A 16,495-nucleotide genomic window follows, 5' to 3' on the forward strand; every position below is an offset into this window, starting at 1 on the left:
AAACCTGGAACTATTTTCCCCATTGCTATTGTGTTTTTCTCCATTTCAACACAGGAGAAAACATATTTCTAAGCAATCTGCCTTTATTAAGTGTATGATGGACATTCTTTTGTGTTGTGATCAGCTTTGTATTTGTTTCTGTACTGCTACCTATTTTACAGTTCATTTCATGTGGCTTTGTTGTAGGTTTTACAAGCGATGGGGTATCCAACTGGTTTTGATGCAGATGTGGAGTGTACGAGTTCTGATGAAAAATCAGATACTGAAGGTAAAAATGAAACAATGTCTTCAATCTCAAGCAATAATACTGGAAATTCCACAGCTGACACCTCTGCTACCCTAGAGGTGAGTACTGCATTAAAAAGGTCAAGTGATGGAGAGGTGTGGAGTTTTTTTGTTTTTCAGGGTTTTTTTTTCTCTTCTCCCAGAAGAGGATGGCATTTTAGTTAGGGTGGTGGGTGAGGAATTGAGAGCGTGTTTCCAGTCTCAGATCTGCCATAGGCTTTGTGTCACTGCGGACAAATGACTGATCTTTGTGCCTCCTTTCCTCAAGTTTAAGCTGGGGTAGCCATCTTGTCCTCATAAGACCATAAACTCTTTGAGACAGGTGTTGTCTCTTCTAGTTAGCTAATGTATGGTCTCACGACTGGGACAGCTCCATCTTGTTTGGTGCCTTTGGGCTCTAGTAATGCTCCGAAAATTTAGTCCCAAGAACAAAGTTTGCAAAAATCACTATGTTCTATTATGACTATTACAAAACAGAAATTGTGACAATTGCGGGGGTATTTTATACTCAACAAACTGACCTGTTAATTTTCCTTTAAAATCGATATTTTATCACAAAAGTGGGTAATATTTTAAGATGACCAAGATATTTCCCAAGCTGCATGACTTTGGGTTTCCATGTTTACACTTTTGAGACACTTTACTTTCAAAGGGCAGGTCCTGGTACTAGGACTCCTGATCTTTATCCAAAATAAGAAGTTGCTTTGGAAAACATTGTTTTGATCCCTTAATATCTTTTTCTTCATTAGTGAGTAGTCATTTGTATCTGTAGCTGAGTGCACTCTAATGGAGGCTGATATGCTGGTGCACTGAGATCTCAGCTTTAACTTCCTTGCTTTCCAAACACTTACAGATATTTCTGCTGAAACATGTGACCCAGGATATGAGACTTCTTCAGTCAGAGCTCAGTAGTGCCAGGACGTAATTAGATCGAGCAGCAGAGATGTGTGCAAGGTTGGGAAGGCTAATCTCTCAGTGATAAAGCCTTCGATTTCAAGGAACTTGACACCGTGGCCTCAGCTTCAGCTTTGGATACTCTCAGGGTTGAAATTCCAAGTGCAGCTGGTGTAACGTTGAGTTTGTGTAGTCACCAGACCAGGCCATGAGGACAGTAGCTCTCACCAACAGAAATAAAGAGGGTGTGACTTCTTTTACAGTATTGTTTGTCCTCCTGCCATTCTTTGGAGGAGAGACTTTCCATCTGCTGTTCTAGCATAGCATGTTATGCTGAAGCCGAGGCAGTGTTATCTTTGATACAGGTCTGTTCCTGGGAAGCCTGCCGAGGCCTGCATGTTGGGAAGAACAAGCTATTGCAGAGGCTTGACACAGTGATAATGCTGACATTCTCTAAGTGGCTGGCCATGTGGCACTGTAAGCCACAATGCTGTAGATGTTTGCCTGCCTTCTGAAGAGATAAAGGCTCTAAAGCAACACCATAAATGTCTCTCTAGGTAAGAACTCAAGGTCCTATACTCACAGCAAGTGGCAAAAACCCGGTGATGGAGCTCAATGAAAAAAGAAGAGGTCTGAAGTATGAGCTCATCTCTGAGACAGGTGGAAGCCATGACAAGCGCTTTGTGATGGAGGTGAGTGAAGCAGAGTTACAGAGTTAGTAGGTTTTATTAACAGTGCTTCAGTCTTTGGAGTTGCTTGCTGCTACAGTTCAGATTTTTTGTATTTTGCTTTCTGCAATGCACATCTGTGGTGGTGATGTTTTCATGTTTTTGTATCTCTTATCGCTGCTGTGATGATTAGACTGGGGAAAGGAATGTCTTTTATGCTTTAGGAAAATACAATGACAATTAAAACTGGATTTTGAGAGCCCCAAACTACATCATGTCTTGACATGAGGAGGAGGAGGGAAGTAGAAGATCCACAGCTTGACAAAAATACCTGACTTGCAAATTTTGCAAACATACTTGGTAACCCCATGTCAGTGACCTGACTTGAATCTCCTGTTGCCAGCTTACCCAGGGGTATTTGGAATGACTGTAGCAGAGGGTAAACTCATTTGATTTCTTCATCTACTTGTGCTATCTCTGAAGTAGCACTGGGCTCTAAAGTGGTATGAGGTAGCATCCCAGTTAAACAGTGTATGTATAGTGCAGGCAAAGATGCTGGTATGTAAGGCATTGATAAAGATGAGGGGAGCCTCAAAAGATTCCTAAAACCCCTGTTTCTTAGTGGTATCATTCAGGCGTTGAGAAGCTCAAGCATACTGGCCAAATTCAGTATCAAATAGATATACTGGTCCTCTTTGAATTGCACTCGTAGTTTCCAGATTCCTAATATCTGCGATATAATGGTTCACAGGATCACTTAGGTATTCTTTATCAGCTTCATAATCTAGAAGCAATAGAAATTTGTCACATAAGACACCGAGGATTTTTGTTTTTACTGCTGAAGTTCTTTATGGATGGCACATCATGACGAGTGGGTGCAGCATGGTATTCCCAAGGATAAATACTAGGCATAAACTCATGTCTCAATTTTCAGGTAGAAGTAGATGGGCAGAAGTTCAGAGGTGCAGGCCCAAACAAGAAAGTAGCAAAAGCAAGTGCTGCATTAGCAGCACTTGAAAAACTGTTTTCTGGGCCTAATGCAGCAAACAACAAGAAAAAGAAGATTCTTCCTCAGGTAAGAATTGTTACTTGCTTTTTGGACCGCCCTGTTATCACAGCTCTGGGTTGTTTTATGATACGGGAAGTTCTACAGGAAGCAAGTGATTTCAGTCTCTTATTTTACGCACATATGTAAGGTTTCTATTTTTATTCTTCTATAATAATTACTGTAGTATAACAGTATAATCTGATAGTTGGGACTGTATTGTGGGAATTATAGTAGAAAAGGAGGCACAAAGAAAGAGAGGTGCCGATTAGCTGGAGGAGATACAGTAAGGTCAGTGGATCGACCAGTGATGATGTGGAAGTCTCTCTTGTGTTTCAGGCCAGAGCCATAGTGCGCTCCTTCGTCATGTAAGGTGCATAGACTTAGGGGACAAGTCATTTGTATCCAGGTAAAGGCCTTAACTCTAGATTCTGGAGTAAGCTGAGATGTTTGCACCTTTTTTGCACCTTTTCAACTTTTCAGATGAGCCATTTTGTTTGGTGGGGAAGAGTTGTATAATAAAAAGCTTGGTCTTGTCCATTAGGCTTAGCAGCCACAATGATCTCTCAAATTTATTAAGATCAAGATTGAACAGAGCAGAAACTAATCAACAGTGTTCTTCTCCAGAGGACTACAGTCTGAACTAAATCCTGAGGATTACCCTTTGTGTCTCTTTTGTGCAAATACATTAGGATTAGGATTTTCGTGTCATTTCATGCTGGAGCAGAATGTATCATAAAATACACTCACAAGATAACAGTCAACTCTTATTTTTGTTTTTGTTCTGTAACTAGTAAGTCCCCTCCATTTCACTAAGACCTTTGGCTAGGAGTATTTCAGTTTCCATTACTGTGCTGAAAGTCCAGTAAATGAGAAAAACACTATCTCACAGGACAAAGTTCCACGTGCAGTTAAGATATGAAAATGACCTCTGATTCAGGCACTTCCTAAATTCTGATTTTTCTTTTTTTTGTTGTTGTTGTTCATGTGTTCTTTTTTCAGTAGGTCAATGATGGCAATAACTGCCAAACTTGTCTTTGAAATACCTGGATTTGCATGATTTTATTGTTTTCAGGGGGCAGTCGGGGCGTCTAGTACAGCAAAGCTGTGCTCTGATGCACTGAGCAACACCAGCTTCTGTAACTCCTTGCCATTCTTTCACTTGTAGGTGGTGACAATGGGAAAAGGAAGGTGGCATTCTAGTACAGTTAGGTTAAAGCAGTCCAATGTTGTCATGAGGTGGTTATTTGTCTTTGGGGTGAAATCCTGGCCCTGCTGAAGTTATATGGGTTCAGAATGGTGGGAGAAAAGCAAATACAATGTTGTAGATTAAGGAGAGGAAGCTGGTAAGGAGGTGGGAAAGACAGCAGTGAGGCACAGCAGAGGAAGGGTCAGAAGCCACCGGTGTTCATGCCCATGCGACCAAAACTGAGGTAAATAACGCAGTCTGGCCATGCCGACTCCCAGGTCTGTGTGACGTGAACGTGCTCCTGGACTCATTGTGCACTGCAGTCAGTGACCTGGCAAGGGACCCGCTTGGTTTCTGTCAGTGAGATTCTTGAGGACAGTACTTCTCCAGTCTGTATTCCACCTTTAACAAGACTGGCGCATCAAGCATGTTTAAAGAGATTTTTAAAAGGTGATGACTTAATGCAGATGGCCTTCTATTTCCGGCAACACTTTCACTTTCTGAACTGCTATTTTTTATTACTCTGGGCAGACTAAAGGGGTTGTCAATACAGCTGTTTCTGCAGCAGTCCAGGCTGTTCGAGGCAGAGGACGAGGTGCTTTAACACGAGGGGCATTTGTTGGGGCAGCTGCTGCTACTGGATATATAACACCAGGTAAGGCACGACACTAATAGCTAATAGTTTAATTTTTGTCTGCTGGGGTGTTCTCTTCCATGTGTGTTCTCTTCCATGTGTGTTAGTCACCTATGCGTGTGATTTCCTCAGCTTTAATCATCTGAGATGAAGCAGAAGGGAGAATTCATGGGGCTTTAAATAAAGAGCTGAAAAACCGGCAGTACCTGTCCTTTATGAGTGTACAACTTGAAGCTCGGCATGCACAGAGCACATAGTTATGGGCATAATGGCTTTCCCGGCTTTATTATTTTATTATATGTCTTCTTCATAGTTCACTGCCATGGCACAATTCCCAAAACTCTCCTCCTAGCTAAGAACCTCCTGGATCAGGTGCCCTTTAGCATCAGGAGTGGCTTTCCCAAGAAACCCTTGTGGAGATTAAGTTGGCAGGTTCGGGAGACACTGTGCTCCCAGAAGCTTTCTATGTGAATTTTACATGTGAGCACAGCATCTGTTAGTAGCTTCTGTGGTGGTCAAAAAAACTCAAAAATAAAAATTTCCGTTCATACTCTGGCTGACATTAATCCATCATCCCTGCTGCATTGTTCTGATTAGCATAAACATCTTTTGAAATCTGAGGGCCTTCTGCTTCACGTTTATCCTTGGTGCTTACCGTACAGAGCAGGTGAGTTACTAGTCTGGATATCTCATTGCTGATTCCTTAGGGCAGATTTGTAACCATCAGAAGCAAAACTGTTCCAGCTTGAAGAGCTGAAGTGCTCAGCTACTGCTGGCTGGTACAAAATAGTGTCGGGTTTTTTGTTGTGTTGTTTTGTTTTTAAAATGACAGGCACATAGAGTGTAAGGTGTTAAAATGTAAACGCGAGAAAATTTTAACAAAATGTTCACTTTCTCATTCCCCTTACTTTTCAAAGTATATTATTCTTTGTGACTCTCTACAACATGTCTGAGGCTTGCAGGTGACATGTGAAAGGAATCTAGACATTGTTTTTACTTGGAATAAGAACCACAAATTTGTAAGAATGAGATGCTGGAGATTCCTTAGTCAAAGCAAATCCAGTAGCTTCCAAAAAATAAAACTTATATTCCTCATGTTCAGGTCTTCAGATTACAGCATGAGTTCTAATTATACCCTTCAGCAGTTCACACATGCTAATAGCATAGCCCTGTTGTTTGGTAGACTTGCTTCCTGGCACAGTGAACAGCATGTCATCTTCATTGTTCCTGTATGTTCATGTAATTATGAATATTAAAAACCAGTAATTCATTTTTAATGGCTGTTAACATTGGTTTTGGAACTGTCTTTCTGCCTGAGGAGTCATTTATGAGACACTTTAACCTGCCAGGGGCATGTTTCTTGCCAGCATGGAATTACTCCAGAAATAAGTTTAATTTCCCAGTCGCTGTAGTTGTTAAGCTTTTATTGGCCTTGGCTGTCACAGATTATTTCTCTTCATCCCCTATTCTTCTCAGAAATCTCTTGCTTTTTGTGATGGGCGCAAGTGACCCCACCAGAAAAAAAACCTGTAAAGCCTTCATGAACTACTGAGATGGAGTAACCAAGATTGGTGTTACCACTGTTGCTTTTTGTCTCGCTCCAGAGTCATGCTTAGCTCTTTGGGAAAAAAAGATACTGTTCTCTGTTTGCCTCTAGGTGTTCAGATGTTCTTTGTGAAACTTTGTCTGTTAGAAATGGCAGAGAAAGCAGAATTCACAGAAGCTTTACTGATGGTGATGTGGTATCTGCCACATCTAGCATTCCCCTCTTTATAATGGAAGTTGATGAAAATGACTGTTCTCTGCATTAGATTGTATTTGTATTTTAGGAAGAGCATAAGCAAATATGAGATGTCTGGATCATGCCAATTCCATGCTCTGACAGTACAGACTTGAGGGCTTCAGCTGAAAGAAAATGCTAAGGAAATGAAATACAGCCTCTTTGATGCTGAGGCTTAAGAAAGTCATTGGGTAGCTTGTTCTTCAAGCCACTGTGTAGAAAGATTTTAGTGTTTTCAGCAAGATTTGTATGTATTAGTGTAAGTTTGTGTTTTATGTGGTCCTGCTTCATGTACCAGAAAGGGTCCCTCCCTGTGCGTTGGTGTGCAAACACCGATTGTCTTCAGATACTGTAGGAAACAAAACCCATCCCTTATCTGTTTATATTGCAGGCTATGGAGCACCGTATGGGTATAGTACAGCTGCACCAGCTTACGGTATGTATAGCCCAATAATTAACAAATTAGAAATGATACGGAAACTGTTGTGGCAGTCCAAATGTGGCAGTCCAAGGAGAAATTCAAAGAGATTAAAGCTCTTAAACCATGACAACACCACTTTTATGCCATAACCTTGTGGTTCTTTTTTGGTTGGAGTAGCTTTTTTGCCTATGCTTTGCCTGATTTGTGGAAGGACTGCTTGTTCTAATTGCCTGTTCCCTTTCATACTGAAACTGAATTGAAGTAGTTTTTCTTACTTTTTACAGCCAATCTGTGCTCCATTCAAAGACTACCGAAGGGCCTATTTCAGCATCTTTGACCCATATTTATCTAAATGGCATTACAGTAACATTGGCGAAATGTTTGTCCCCAAGTGTAAGTGGCTTGTGGACAAAGCTCCCTTAATGCTGTCAACTCTATGAAGGCTATGTGCATATACACCTACTCCACCCCACCCACCCCCCCGCAGGCTAAAACACTGCTGCTTGGGACAAGCAGAATGGTTTTTGTGTAGCTTACACCGTTAGCAATCAGACTGCAAGGAAGCTAGGACATGGTAATTTGCCACAATACTTTTCACTAAGAAACATAGTGGTATTAGGCTGGCAAAGCACTGGTTTCATGAAGACTGTAAAGTAAACTAATAATCAGAGAGCTATGACAGAAGGGTTTTTCTTAACTCAGCTTCTCCCTACCCACTGGCTTTTTTTTATGCTAGACTAACAATGCATACATCTAACCGGCCCTTTTGGTTACTTTGAATGAGGTTTATGTGGCAATGGGAGCAAAGCAGTTTGGAGTCAGTGATATGTCCTGGCACACAAAAATCAAGCCCACCAGAACCAGTCCCTCTATCCTCTCCTGTCACAGGGACTGGCTGAAAGCCTGCTACTCAAATGACAAGTCGAGTACTTTTCAAGGCCTGCAGTTTTTCATATGGGAAACTAAGCTTGCAATTTGTTAATTTTCTAGCTTTTGTAGCATTTGCAATACTTGCAATACTCTCAAATTTGTATAGCTTGGGCAACACCAACTCCCCTGATAGCATTATAAAAGTTAAAAATATTTTGAAACATTGATTTCATTACTTTCTTTTAGACGTGTGAGCTATAAGCAGCGGAGGAATGCTGCTGCTTTACTGAAAATGTTCACTTTGCCTGACTAAGACCAGCTGGTCCTATTCCATACTCCTGCAGTGGAAAAGGGGAAGGAGAATGGGCCTGTGGGCTGCACTTACACTGTGGAATTCTCCCTTCAAAATGAAAGCAAACCCTCTCTAGTTTTAGAACTCCTGCCCTATTGACTGGCCAAGGGCTTTGATGGAACAGCAGCTGACAGCAGTGCTGTCCCACTGAGCGTGCTCTGTGTGTTGTCTTTTGTGTTGTATTACACAAGGAATAGCTACACGTTTTCTCAAGGAAAAATGAAAGCAATTTTAGTTTAGGGCGTACTTCATGGTAATGGATTTTTAAAAAATCCCTTTGGTTCTTTCCAAGCGATAGTCACGGACTGTAACTACAATGAGTGGTATCTGCATGTATGTATTTTTACAAGCAGGGACACATAGTGACGTAAGAGGAATCTTTTCCCTGCTGAAGAGAAGAACACAATTGTTACCAACTTTCCTTGCAGCTTTTCTTGCTTTTTTTCATTCATTCCTTCTGTTTTGTGTTTTTTCTCATGATGCCTATTTTGGGAGCTGGATTTTAATCACTTAGCTGTGTATATGTGACATATCACTGACTTCAAAGCATTGTGGATTGAATGCCCCCATTTTTCACATAAAGAGTTTCTGTTTTTAATGTCTTATGATTGTGATGCGAAGTACTGGGATAATGCTTTTTGGCTGTAAGGTAAACATGTCTCCTTGCCTTTGTAAGCTGTTGCATGTTGGGAAACTCCACTTTGATCATCTGGTGCTCTGGAATACCTGCTGTTGCTGCTTTGTGATTTCTAAATGGATACATAGGTTAAATACTAGAATTTAAATAGGAAAGATTAAAAACCCAAACATTTAATTGTGCAGAAGTTTGTGAGGCCACAAGAACTCTGTAATAATCATGAAATCAGGCAGATATTAATCTTTCCAGATTTGCCACTTCAATACAGGAGAAGAAATGCAGAATTTACTGTAGGTGCTTGATTTTTGGCTGACCTATCTGGATGCTTATCAAAACTGATGAACAGTTTCCCTCTGAGTTCTCTTTTATGCACAGCCGTGCCTGTCTACAATATCTGCAATTGTAACTGGCCTATGAAATTAACTCAGAACATAGAATGAGATAATAGAGATTAATTATCATAAAGATGATGAAAGTCCAAATACACACTCTGCTTTTGAGAATACTGCTTACTTTAATTTTACCAAACACCAGGACAAAAATAAAAGCAAACTTTAAGCTAACCACCTGTTTGAAATAGTGCAAAGTGTTGGAAGTGTTACTGTTTATGGGACTCTGCACCCTAAAATCACACTGACTGACTGATCTGGAAAAGGTTAATGAGAACACTACTGTAAGCTCTTATCTGACTTTCTTGGATCACTGAACTTATTTGGAGTCCTCTCCCTTTCTTCTCTCTGTAGGTTTACCCAAGAGAATGGTTCTGTTACCAGTTATGAAATTCCCAACTTATCCTGTTCCCCACTACTCATTCTTTTAGCAAATGGCAGAAGCTAATTCCTATTGATTGAACAACACAGTACAGTACAGAATGTTAGAAGAAAAAAAGCCTTTTTATCCTGTTTTCTTTGAACACATACTTGAGCAAAGTCATTTGTAAAGAAACATCTTTTTCCTACTTTTTGATTTTAACAAAATGCAAATTTAGTTCTCTAAAACTTGAAAAAAATGTTCTGTGAAATGTTACCTCATTTTCAAATAACTTATACCAGCCTTCTGTTATAGGGAAGAACTAGAAGCTTAAATCTTACGTTTTAAATGAAGTATCCGATTATGTAAAATTAAATTTGTGAAGGATGTATAGAATATAAAACACTGATCACAAATAAACTGTTTTGTTGTAACACAAGAGTACTGCCTGTTTCCTAATGCAGTCACAACAGATTCAGTTAATGACCTGTACTTGTTGTAGGGTTATTAAATGCAGGGCATAGTTCTTTAAAAAATAAAAATTAAAAATAAAAAAAACCCCAAACTCACACAATAGAAACTTTACAGTTAACATTTAACTTTGTAAATATTATGGTGTGTAATAAACTTAGTAAAATATGGGTTAAAATATTGTTTTATCTTATTTTTTATAGTTAAGCATCAGTACCTGAATTTCCTTACAGTCTTTAATATCAGCATACTGTAACTGTGATTTTAGACACAGTCTTAATTATCCAAGAAGGCTTTTCACTTGTACACAAAATACTGAAAAGCAAATGAAACAAAGGGAATTAATCTTAGGCTGTCTCTCTGTATTAGGTTGCATTCTGTGAAATAAGTATTAAACAAAGGAAGTTCCCACAGAAGGACTCTTGTTATGTAATTACAGGAATACAGTTAAGTCCGTATTGCCCAGAGAAAGGACGACAATAATGTTACAAACAGGTTCTTTAGAGCTCAAAAGCTGCTTGTTTTCCTTTCTTTTCTGTTTTTACAAAAGAGGAAAAAAAAGAAAAAAAAGAAAAAAATAAATTGCATTTGTTCTTGTGGCCTTCTTCACTTTTAAGATTGTCTGCCCACCCTTGATTTTTCCATCCACCATTTCTACAGAAAGCATTTTAGTTGTCAATCTTGTATTAAAACAAAGGGTTCTCCTTTTCCCCCTTACATTTATAAGAATCTAAAGCAGCAACAAGGTCCCCATGAAAACTTGCTATTTAATTGTCCCAGTTCTTGTTGAGTGCTGCTGTGAAAAGTGACACACTTCAGCCATAGGCCAGTACTTTTAGCTAAGAGTTGGTGCTCAAACCAAAAGAATCCTCTTTCTGCTATGGAGTGTGCGCACCTGTCCGAAATTCCAGGACAGGCCCCAGCTCCATGCTGTCTCCATCTGTTGTAGACTTCTGCATAAAAACTGCTATGGGCTCGAATGAGGAATTCGAGTAGTCTTTATTAAGGTATCACCCCACAAAATAAGCAGCACTGTTGGTTGCACTTCTTCACCTGTTGCTTTTCAGTAGGTTTACTTTAGTTCATGCTCTTTCAAAGATGGCCTTTGTACACTCTGTTCTCCAACAGACTCTGCTGCTGAGGCGGGGGAGCTTTATATATGAAGAGGGTGTAAGAACGGTGCTTAAAGCAATGTAAAGTTCCTCCTCCCCTACGCCCCCCATTATAGGGAAAGAAATATTAGAAAAGCATAATAAGGGGTGGCTTATATAACAAGCTGCTTTTCTTGGAATTAACTGCAGCTGTTATTCTTAAGCTAAGTATTTGTGCTTAGGAACATGTTTATATATTCTTCTGCCGTAGCTCTCACCTTTGTTTGGTGTTGGTGGTACTTTAATAAAAAACGTAGATCTATTGACAAGTCGTGGTGGGCCTGCTGTTGTCATCCATGCGTTGTGTTGAAATGAAGAGCAGGGTCTTGGGGATGTAGTCAAATTGAGTGGTGCTCATAAATCACTGATATACTTTGCTGGCCTATGGATGAAAGGAAGCCATCACGGAGCAGAAAAAGCATGGCTGATAAGAGCCCATTTTTGTTAATCAAATATTCATTAAAGGAATCTTTCCTCTGCACACAATCCCCCCCCCCCCCTCCCTTTTTTTTTTCTGATTGGCAACTGTTTGTAGTTTTTTGGGTTTTTGGTTGTTTTTTTTTTAATCCCCAGCTTTGTAAAATTTCAAACAAAATACTCTCTGAACGAATTCTGTACAATGAACATTCGTAAGCCAAATAACTTGTTCTTATTTCAAAAACAAGGAGGGCGCTATGCTCTTTTCCAACATGATGGCAGTCATTTCAGATGATTTATAGAAGTCATTTTTTTTATTTTTTTGTCATTTGTTGGGAGTTACTAACCACATTGTAAAGTTGCCCCCTTGCTGCATATTTTACATTTCTCTGCTTTACTGAAAATATGAATGAGCTGTCAGTTCTTTGTTTAGAAAGTGGTAACCTTGGAAGTGTTAGATGTTTCAATACCTTCAAAGAATTAAAAGTGCCCATTTTACAATGAAAATTCCACTTGCAGCTGAAAGAGCAGAGAAATTTAAATGGAGCTATAGCTTCAGCCACTCTCTCTGAAATTAACGTGAAGTTTTTGCTTCTCTGCTCTTTTCCCACTGTAGGTGGTTTTTTCATTGACAGTCCCTATTGCCAGCCTCTCAGCATCGCACCTTTTATTATTCACTTGGGCCCTCAAGATTTCTTCTCTGACTTCTAGAACCATCAGGTTGTGTGGCTCGAAATGGCATTTTGTACATGTCTTAAAAGCAAGAACAAACGTGGCTCGTTTTGAGGTTTCTCAACTTCAGACATGGAATCTGAGCTTTTTTCCTTTTTTTTTAAAGTGGTTTTCTCACTTCTTGAACTTTGTTCCATTTAATGAAAAGCAATACTTACTCCAAGCCACAGTCCTTTCTTTGGGTACATAGCAATAGATGTGTATATACTTCTGGTTATTTCTTTACACTAGAACGGAAAGACTGGTGTGTTGGGGGGGGGGGCAGGAGGGAACCAAACACCAAAACAAACAACAAAACCTAGCAGAGTGCCTGCTTTAAGCAGTGAATCCTGCATTTACTTTCACTACTTAAGTACTTCAGAATTTTAATACTATGACTGTATTTGCATGCTTACTATAAAAATTGCTACAAAGACTTGCAATGGTCACTCTTGGAGCAGTAGTGCTTTGTACCATTGTGCATGTCAGCAGACATGAAATGTAGCAAAAAGACAGAAGAAGAAAATAGACTATACATTTTTTCCAAAATCTAACTAAATAATATATTCTCTCTCTCTCTCTGTCTCTTCCCCGTATCATTTAATATGAGGCACAAAAAGGGTAGGGCTACAAAGACTTGCAATGGTCACTCTTGGAGCAGTAGTGCTTTGTACCATTGTGCATGTCAGCAGACATGAAATGTAGCAAAAAGACAGAAGAAGAAAATAGACTATACATTTTTTCCAAAATCTAACTAAATAATATATTCTCTCTCTCTCTCTGTCTCTTCCCCGTATCATTTAATATGAGGCACAAAAAGGGTAGGCCTGAACTTGACTTTCAAATGGATTGCTTTTGTGTCTCTCAAAATCATCACCAAATGATAGGAAAACATAGTGTTTGGTAAACATCCAGTTCAAAAAACTTTGCTGCTCTAAATTTACCGAGTTGTTTTTCCTCTTAAATATTTGTATGTTGGTATTTTGAGATTGTGAATCAGCAATAACTGAAAGGTGAATGTTTTTTAAAATGGTATTGGAACATCTATATGTTGCAGCTTAAGACTTTTAAGCAGTTTTCAGCAGGTTAATACCACTTTATTCTCATTCTCTCCGGACCTTCATAGCCATATGCACTTGTATAAAATAAGCAGAAATGTAGTGACTGTAAGCTGAGATCGTGATATAAAAGGTAAGAGAATTTATTTTCAGCTTAAAGAATATTTTTATTGCCTTTTTTCTAAAAATCTCATATACCTGTGACAATCTTGTATATGGCACTTTTTTATTATGTCTTGTTTAACTAAATGTTTAAACAGGTAATATGTAGGTCTGAATTCCAACTTTGTATTTTCCAAGGCCACTTCAAATACTCCAGTTTCAGTTAAAAAAGAAAGTAACACTTCTAAGAAACTGTTTGGTTTTATCAACAGACTGTTCTTCAAATATTCTTCTCTTGTGTAGCATAAAAAGCTGTATTGATACTGCTGTGTGTCAGGCACTGCATTTCTTGCATACCTGTGGAAAACATTTGGGTAGGTACCAAAGCCATCCCATGGTTATAGGTATGTGGAATAAAAATGAGAAGTGGAATGTGTGATATTATCTAACTAATACAGAGAGAAATTATTTCCCTAAACTATTAAAGCTAAACTCCAAATGAGGAATGAGACTTTGATGATACTACAGTTAAAATCTGCAGAGATCAAATTACATTAGGCCAAATTAATTCATGAAGCAGCCAGGTTTGCTTTCCTCTTGTGGGCACAGTGGGAGGAGAGGAAGGCAGGCAGGCAGTGATTTAACTCTGCATGAATAATTTGCTTAGCTATGGTTTTCTAAAGCTAGAAATTAGGATACAGCTATCCATAAATAATTCTTTTCAGTTCTGTAGTAAATGTTTTAACAAATATTTTAACTGGATTAAAATCGTTTTGGATTATGACCTATGTGGTGCACATGATATGTGTAGTTTTAAAATACTAGGGTTTTTTTTAATTTGCCTCTATATAACCTTGCGTTATGCAAAGTTGCATAGTGCAGTACTGCACAGTTGCAGTACTTGCAGAACTTGAAGTTGCTGGAAACAACTTTTTCTATAAAAATGGTAAAAAAAAAAGGGGGGGGGAGGGGAGGGAGTTGATGATGTTGTATTAGCATTTTAGATGAAAGCATAAAAAACCCCTGACTGATCACAGTTTTTACTGATGTAAAACAGGAAAACACTTGGTATGGAATATGTAGTAGTGTATCAGGCCCAAAGCTTGTTGTTTTGCATCAAAATATGACAGCAAAAATAAACTGCATTTCGTTTCAAATATTGAAAACATCAAATTCAGTAAATAACTGCATGTGTAGGTTATCCATAACTCAGGATATGTCTGGATAGAATTCATAGGCTGATAGAGAAAAATAGCTGTTAAATATTGTTAACTTTGCTACTGTGGGCAGAAACCTGATCTTGCAAGTGGCCTATATATTTGCACCTGGGGAAATGAACTTAAGGAACTGTGCCAGTGACTTGCCCATGACAGCACATAACCATTTGATTACATTTGCAGGTGCAATTGATGAGCCATCAGAATACCCTTCCCATCTGGTGGTGCAGGTTTTCATCTGCTGTTATCTTAAAGGTGCAAACCTGGGGCTTGGTTTGAAGCTCACTTAAAATTCAATTCATTCTTTCAGCCTGTCAGGCTAAGCAGTCCCGATGGTGGGGCAGCAGGCTGCTCCGTTTCCTTCGGAAGACAGCACTTTATATGCATCAAGGCAATGTTAAGGTGCATTATAATGAACTTCTCTTGAGTATTCCTTTCCTAGGCTTAACTGATGTCAGTCTGACAAGCACTGTCCAGTTCAAGGACTGATTAATAAAATGTCTTGCTGACTCTTCTTTCATCTGTCTCTTTGTGCCCTGTACTTGGCAGCTTAATCCATTTGTATTGGTTTCCATCAGAACTGCTTTGACTGTGAATTTCCGTATTTTTCTGTCATTACCCTTTTAACTCTTACAATCCTAAGCATTCCCCTCTTTGGCTTTTTTTAAATTCTTACTTTGTTGGATCTTCTCTTTTTCACTGAAATGATACTAAATTTCTCTAATACGTTTTTGTTCATAATGCAAGTACTAATTTACGAAATTTGTCCCCTTGCCTTTGCTGCACCCCTTCTCAGTAGGACAGACACCATTTCCTGACATGCAAAACACACAGTGTACTTAAGACTCCTAAATCCTGGTTTTTGCAGCCACTTGGAATCAGCGATAGGATCCTAAGGTGCAAGATTGCCTAGGAACCTGTCTCACTGACAGTGGAACTTGAGCAAAATGTTCCCATGTATTGAAGCGTCACAGATATCGGCTCCTTAAGTGCCTAATACATTGGCATTTGAGAGAGCAGTCAAATTACAACAGTAGGTTTTAACCTAACTGAAATACCAGGCTATTATCGGATGAGTAATTTGGGTAACATCTGCTTGATCACTGTTGCAACAAGCACTTTTTTGCTAAGACAGAACTAGAAACTCCTTCCTTTTGCGTAATACTTGCAGGTTTCCTTTTAAAAGCCTCCTCACAGGAGCATGGTCTAAAGTGCCTTTTCTGTGAGATTAGAAGTCTATTTTATGGCTACTGAGCTTTGTATTTCTGGATATATCCAACAGCCAAATATGTAAACCTGGTTCCATTATGCTTTGTGCAGCTGCTAGTATCATCACCTATTTTGTAGTACCTTTCCAGTGAAGCAGAAATGTTATTTTATAGTTTGAATTTCTGGTTCATGGAAAAGAAGTCTGAAAAAGTTCCTTTCGATTAGTACATATATAAATAGGATACCAGGGAAAATCTGTGCCTGTACACTGCCCACCTTAACTCTAGTTTTAGCAAAGCAGATGACAGTGTGTATTTTGGGAGATGGTGTCTGGCACTTAAAGGATTAAAAGAAGCCAGAGCTTTACAATAAAGAATTGACCTGTTTAATGTGTTACCTGTATTGGAGGTGGATGGCATTACCATTGACTTTGGAAGAACAACTGTGAGCTTCAGTGGTCTGCTTGGTTAGCCCTGAGGAAAGTGAGGCTAGCTACAGAATGGGGATAAAATATGGACTGTTGCAATGTTACAAGAGCATTTGTTTGCCTTTAGCAGCTCTTGCATATAAAAAATCAGGCAGGTACTTGCTTTTCCCTTTCTACCAGTTTGGGTTCCGTGGGACCACATGAGGG

The 16,495-nt window shown here is 39.1% G+C and overlaps 1 protein-coding gene across 6 annotated transcripts in view; it reads left to right on the forward strand.

The window, feature by feature from the left end:
* Positions 1–15,461, forward strand: part of STRBP (spermatid perinuclear RNA binding protein) — a 41,298-nt gene extending 25,837 nt beyond the window's left edge. For 2 of the 6 annotated variants that reach the window (XM_009280588.2, XM_019472432.1), the window contains exons 13-18: positions 187–345; positions 1,737–1,871; positions 2,782–2,922; positions 4,613–4,736; positions 6,887–6,931; positions 9,519–9,964. In XM_009280588.2, the coding sequence (XP_009278863.1) occupies positions 187–345; positions 1,737–1,871; positions 2,782–2,922; positions 4,613–4,736; positions 6,887–6,931; positions 9,519–9,595 (681 nt within the window). In that variant the 3' untranslated portion in view covers positions 9,596–9,964. Of the gene's footprint in view, positions 1–186; positions 346–1,736; positions 1,872–2,781; positions 2,923–4,612; positions 4,737–6,886; positions 7,066–9,518; positions 9,965–12,180; positions 12,828–13,401; positions 14,384–14,835 lie in introns of those variants that run through there. The other 4 variants (XR_657637.1, XM_009280589.1, XM_009280585.2 and 1 more) reach the window with 4 other exon arrangements.
* The last annotated feature ends 1,034 nt before the right edge of the window (positions 15,462–16,495 follow it).

The sequence above is a fragment of the Aptenodytes forsteri genome, unplaced genomic scaffold, assembly GCF_000699145.1.
Source record: "Aptenodytes forsteri isolate BGI_AS27 unplaced genomic scaffold, ASM69914v1 Scaffold68, whole genome shotgun sequence".
In the NCBI taxonomy this organism is placed as follows: Eukaryota; Metazoa; Chordata; class Aves; order Sphenisciformes; family Spheniscidae; genus Aptenodytes; species Aptenodytes forsteri.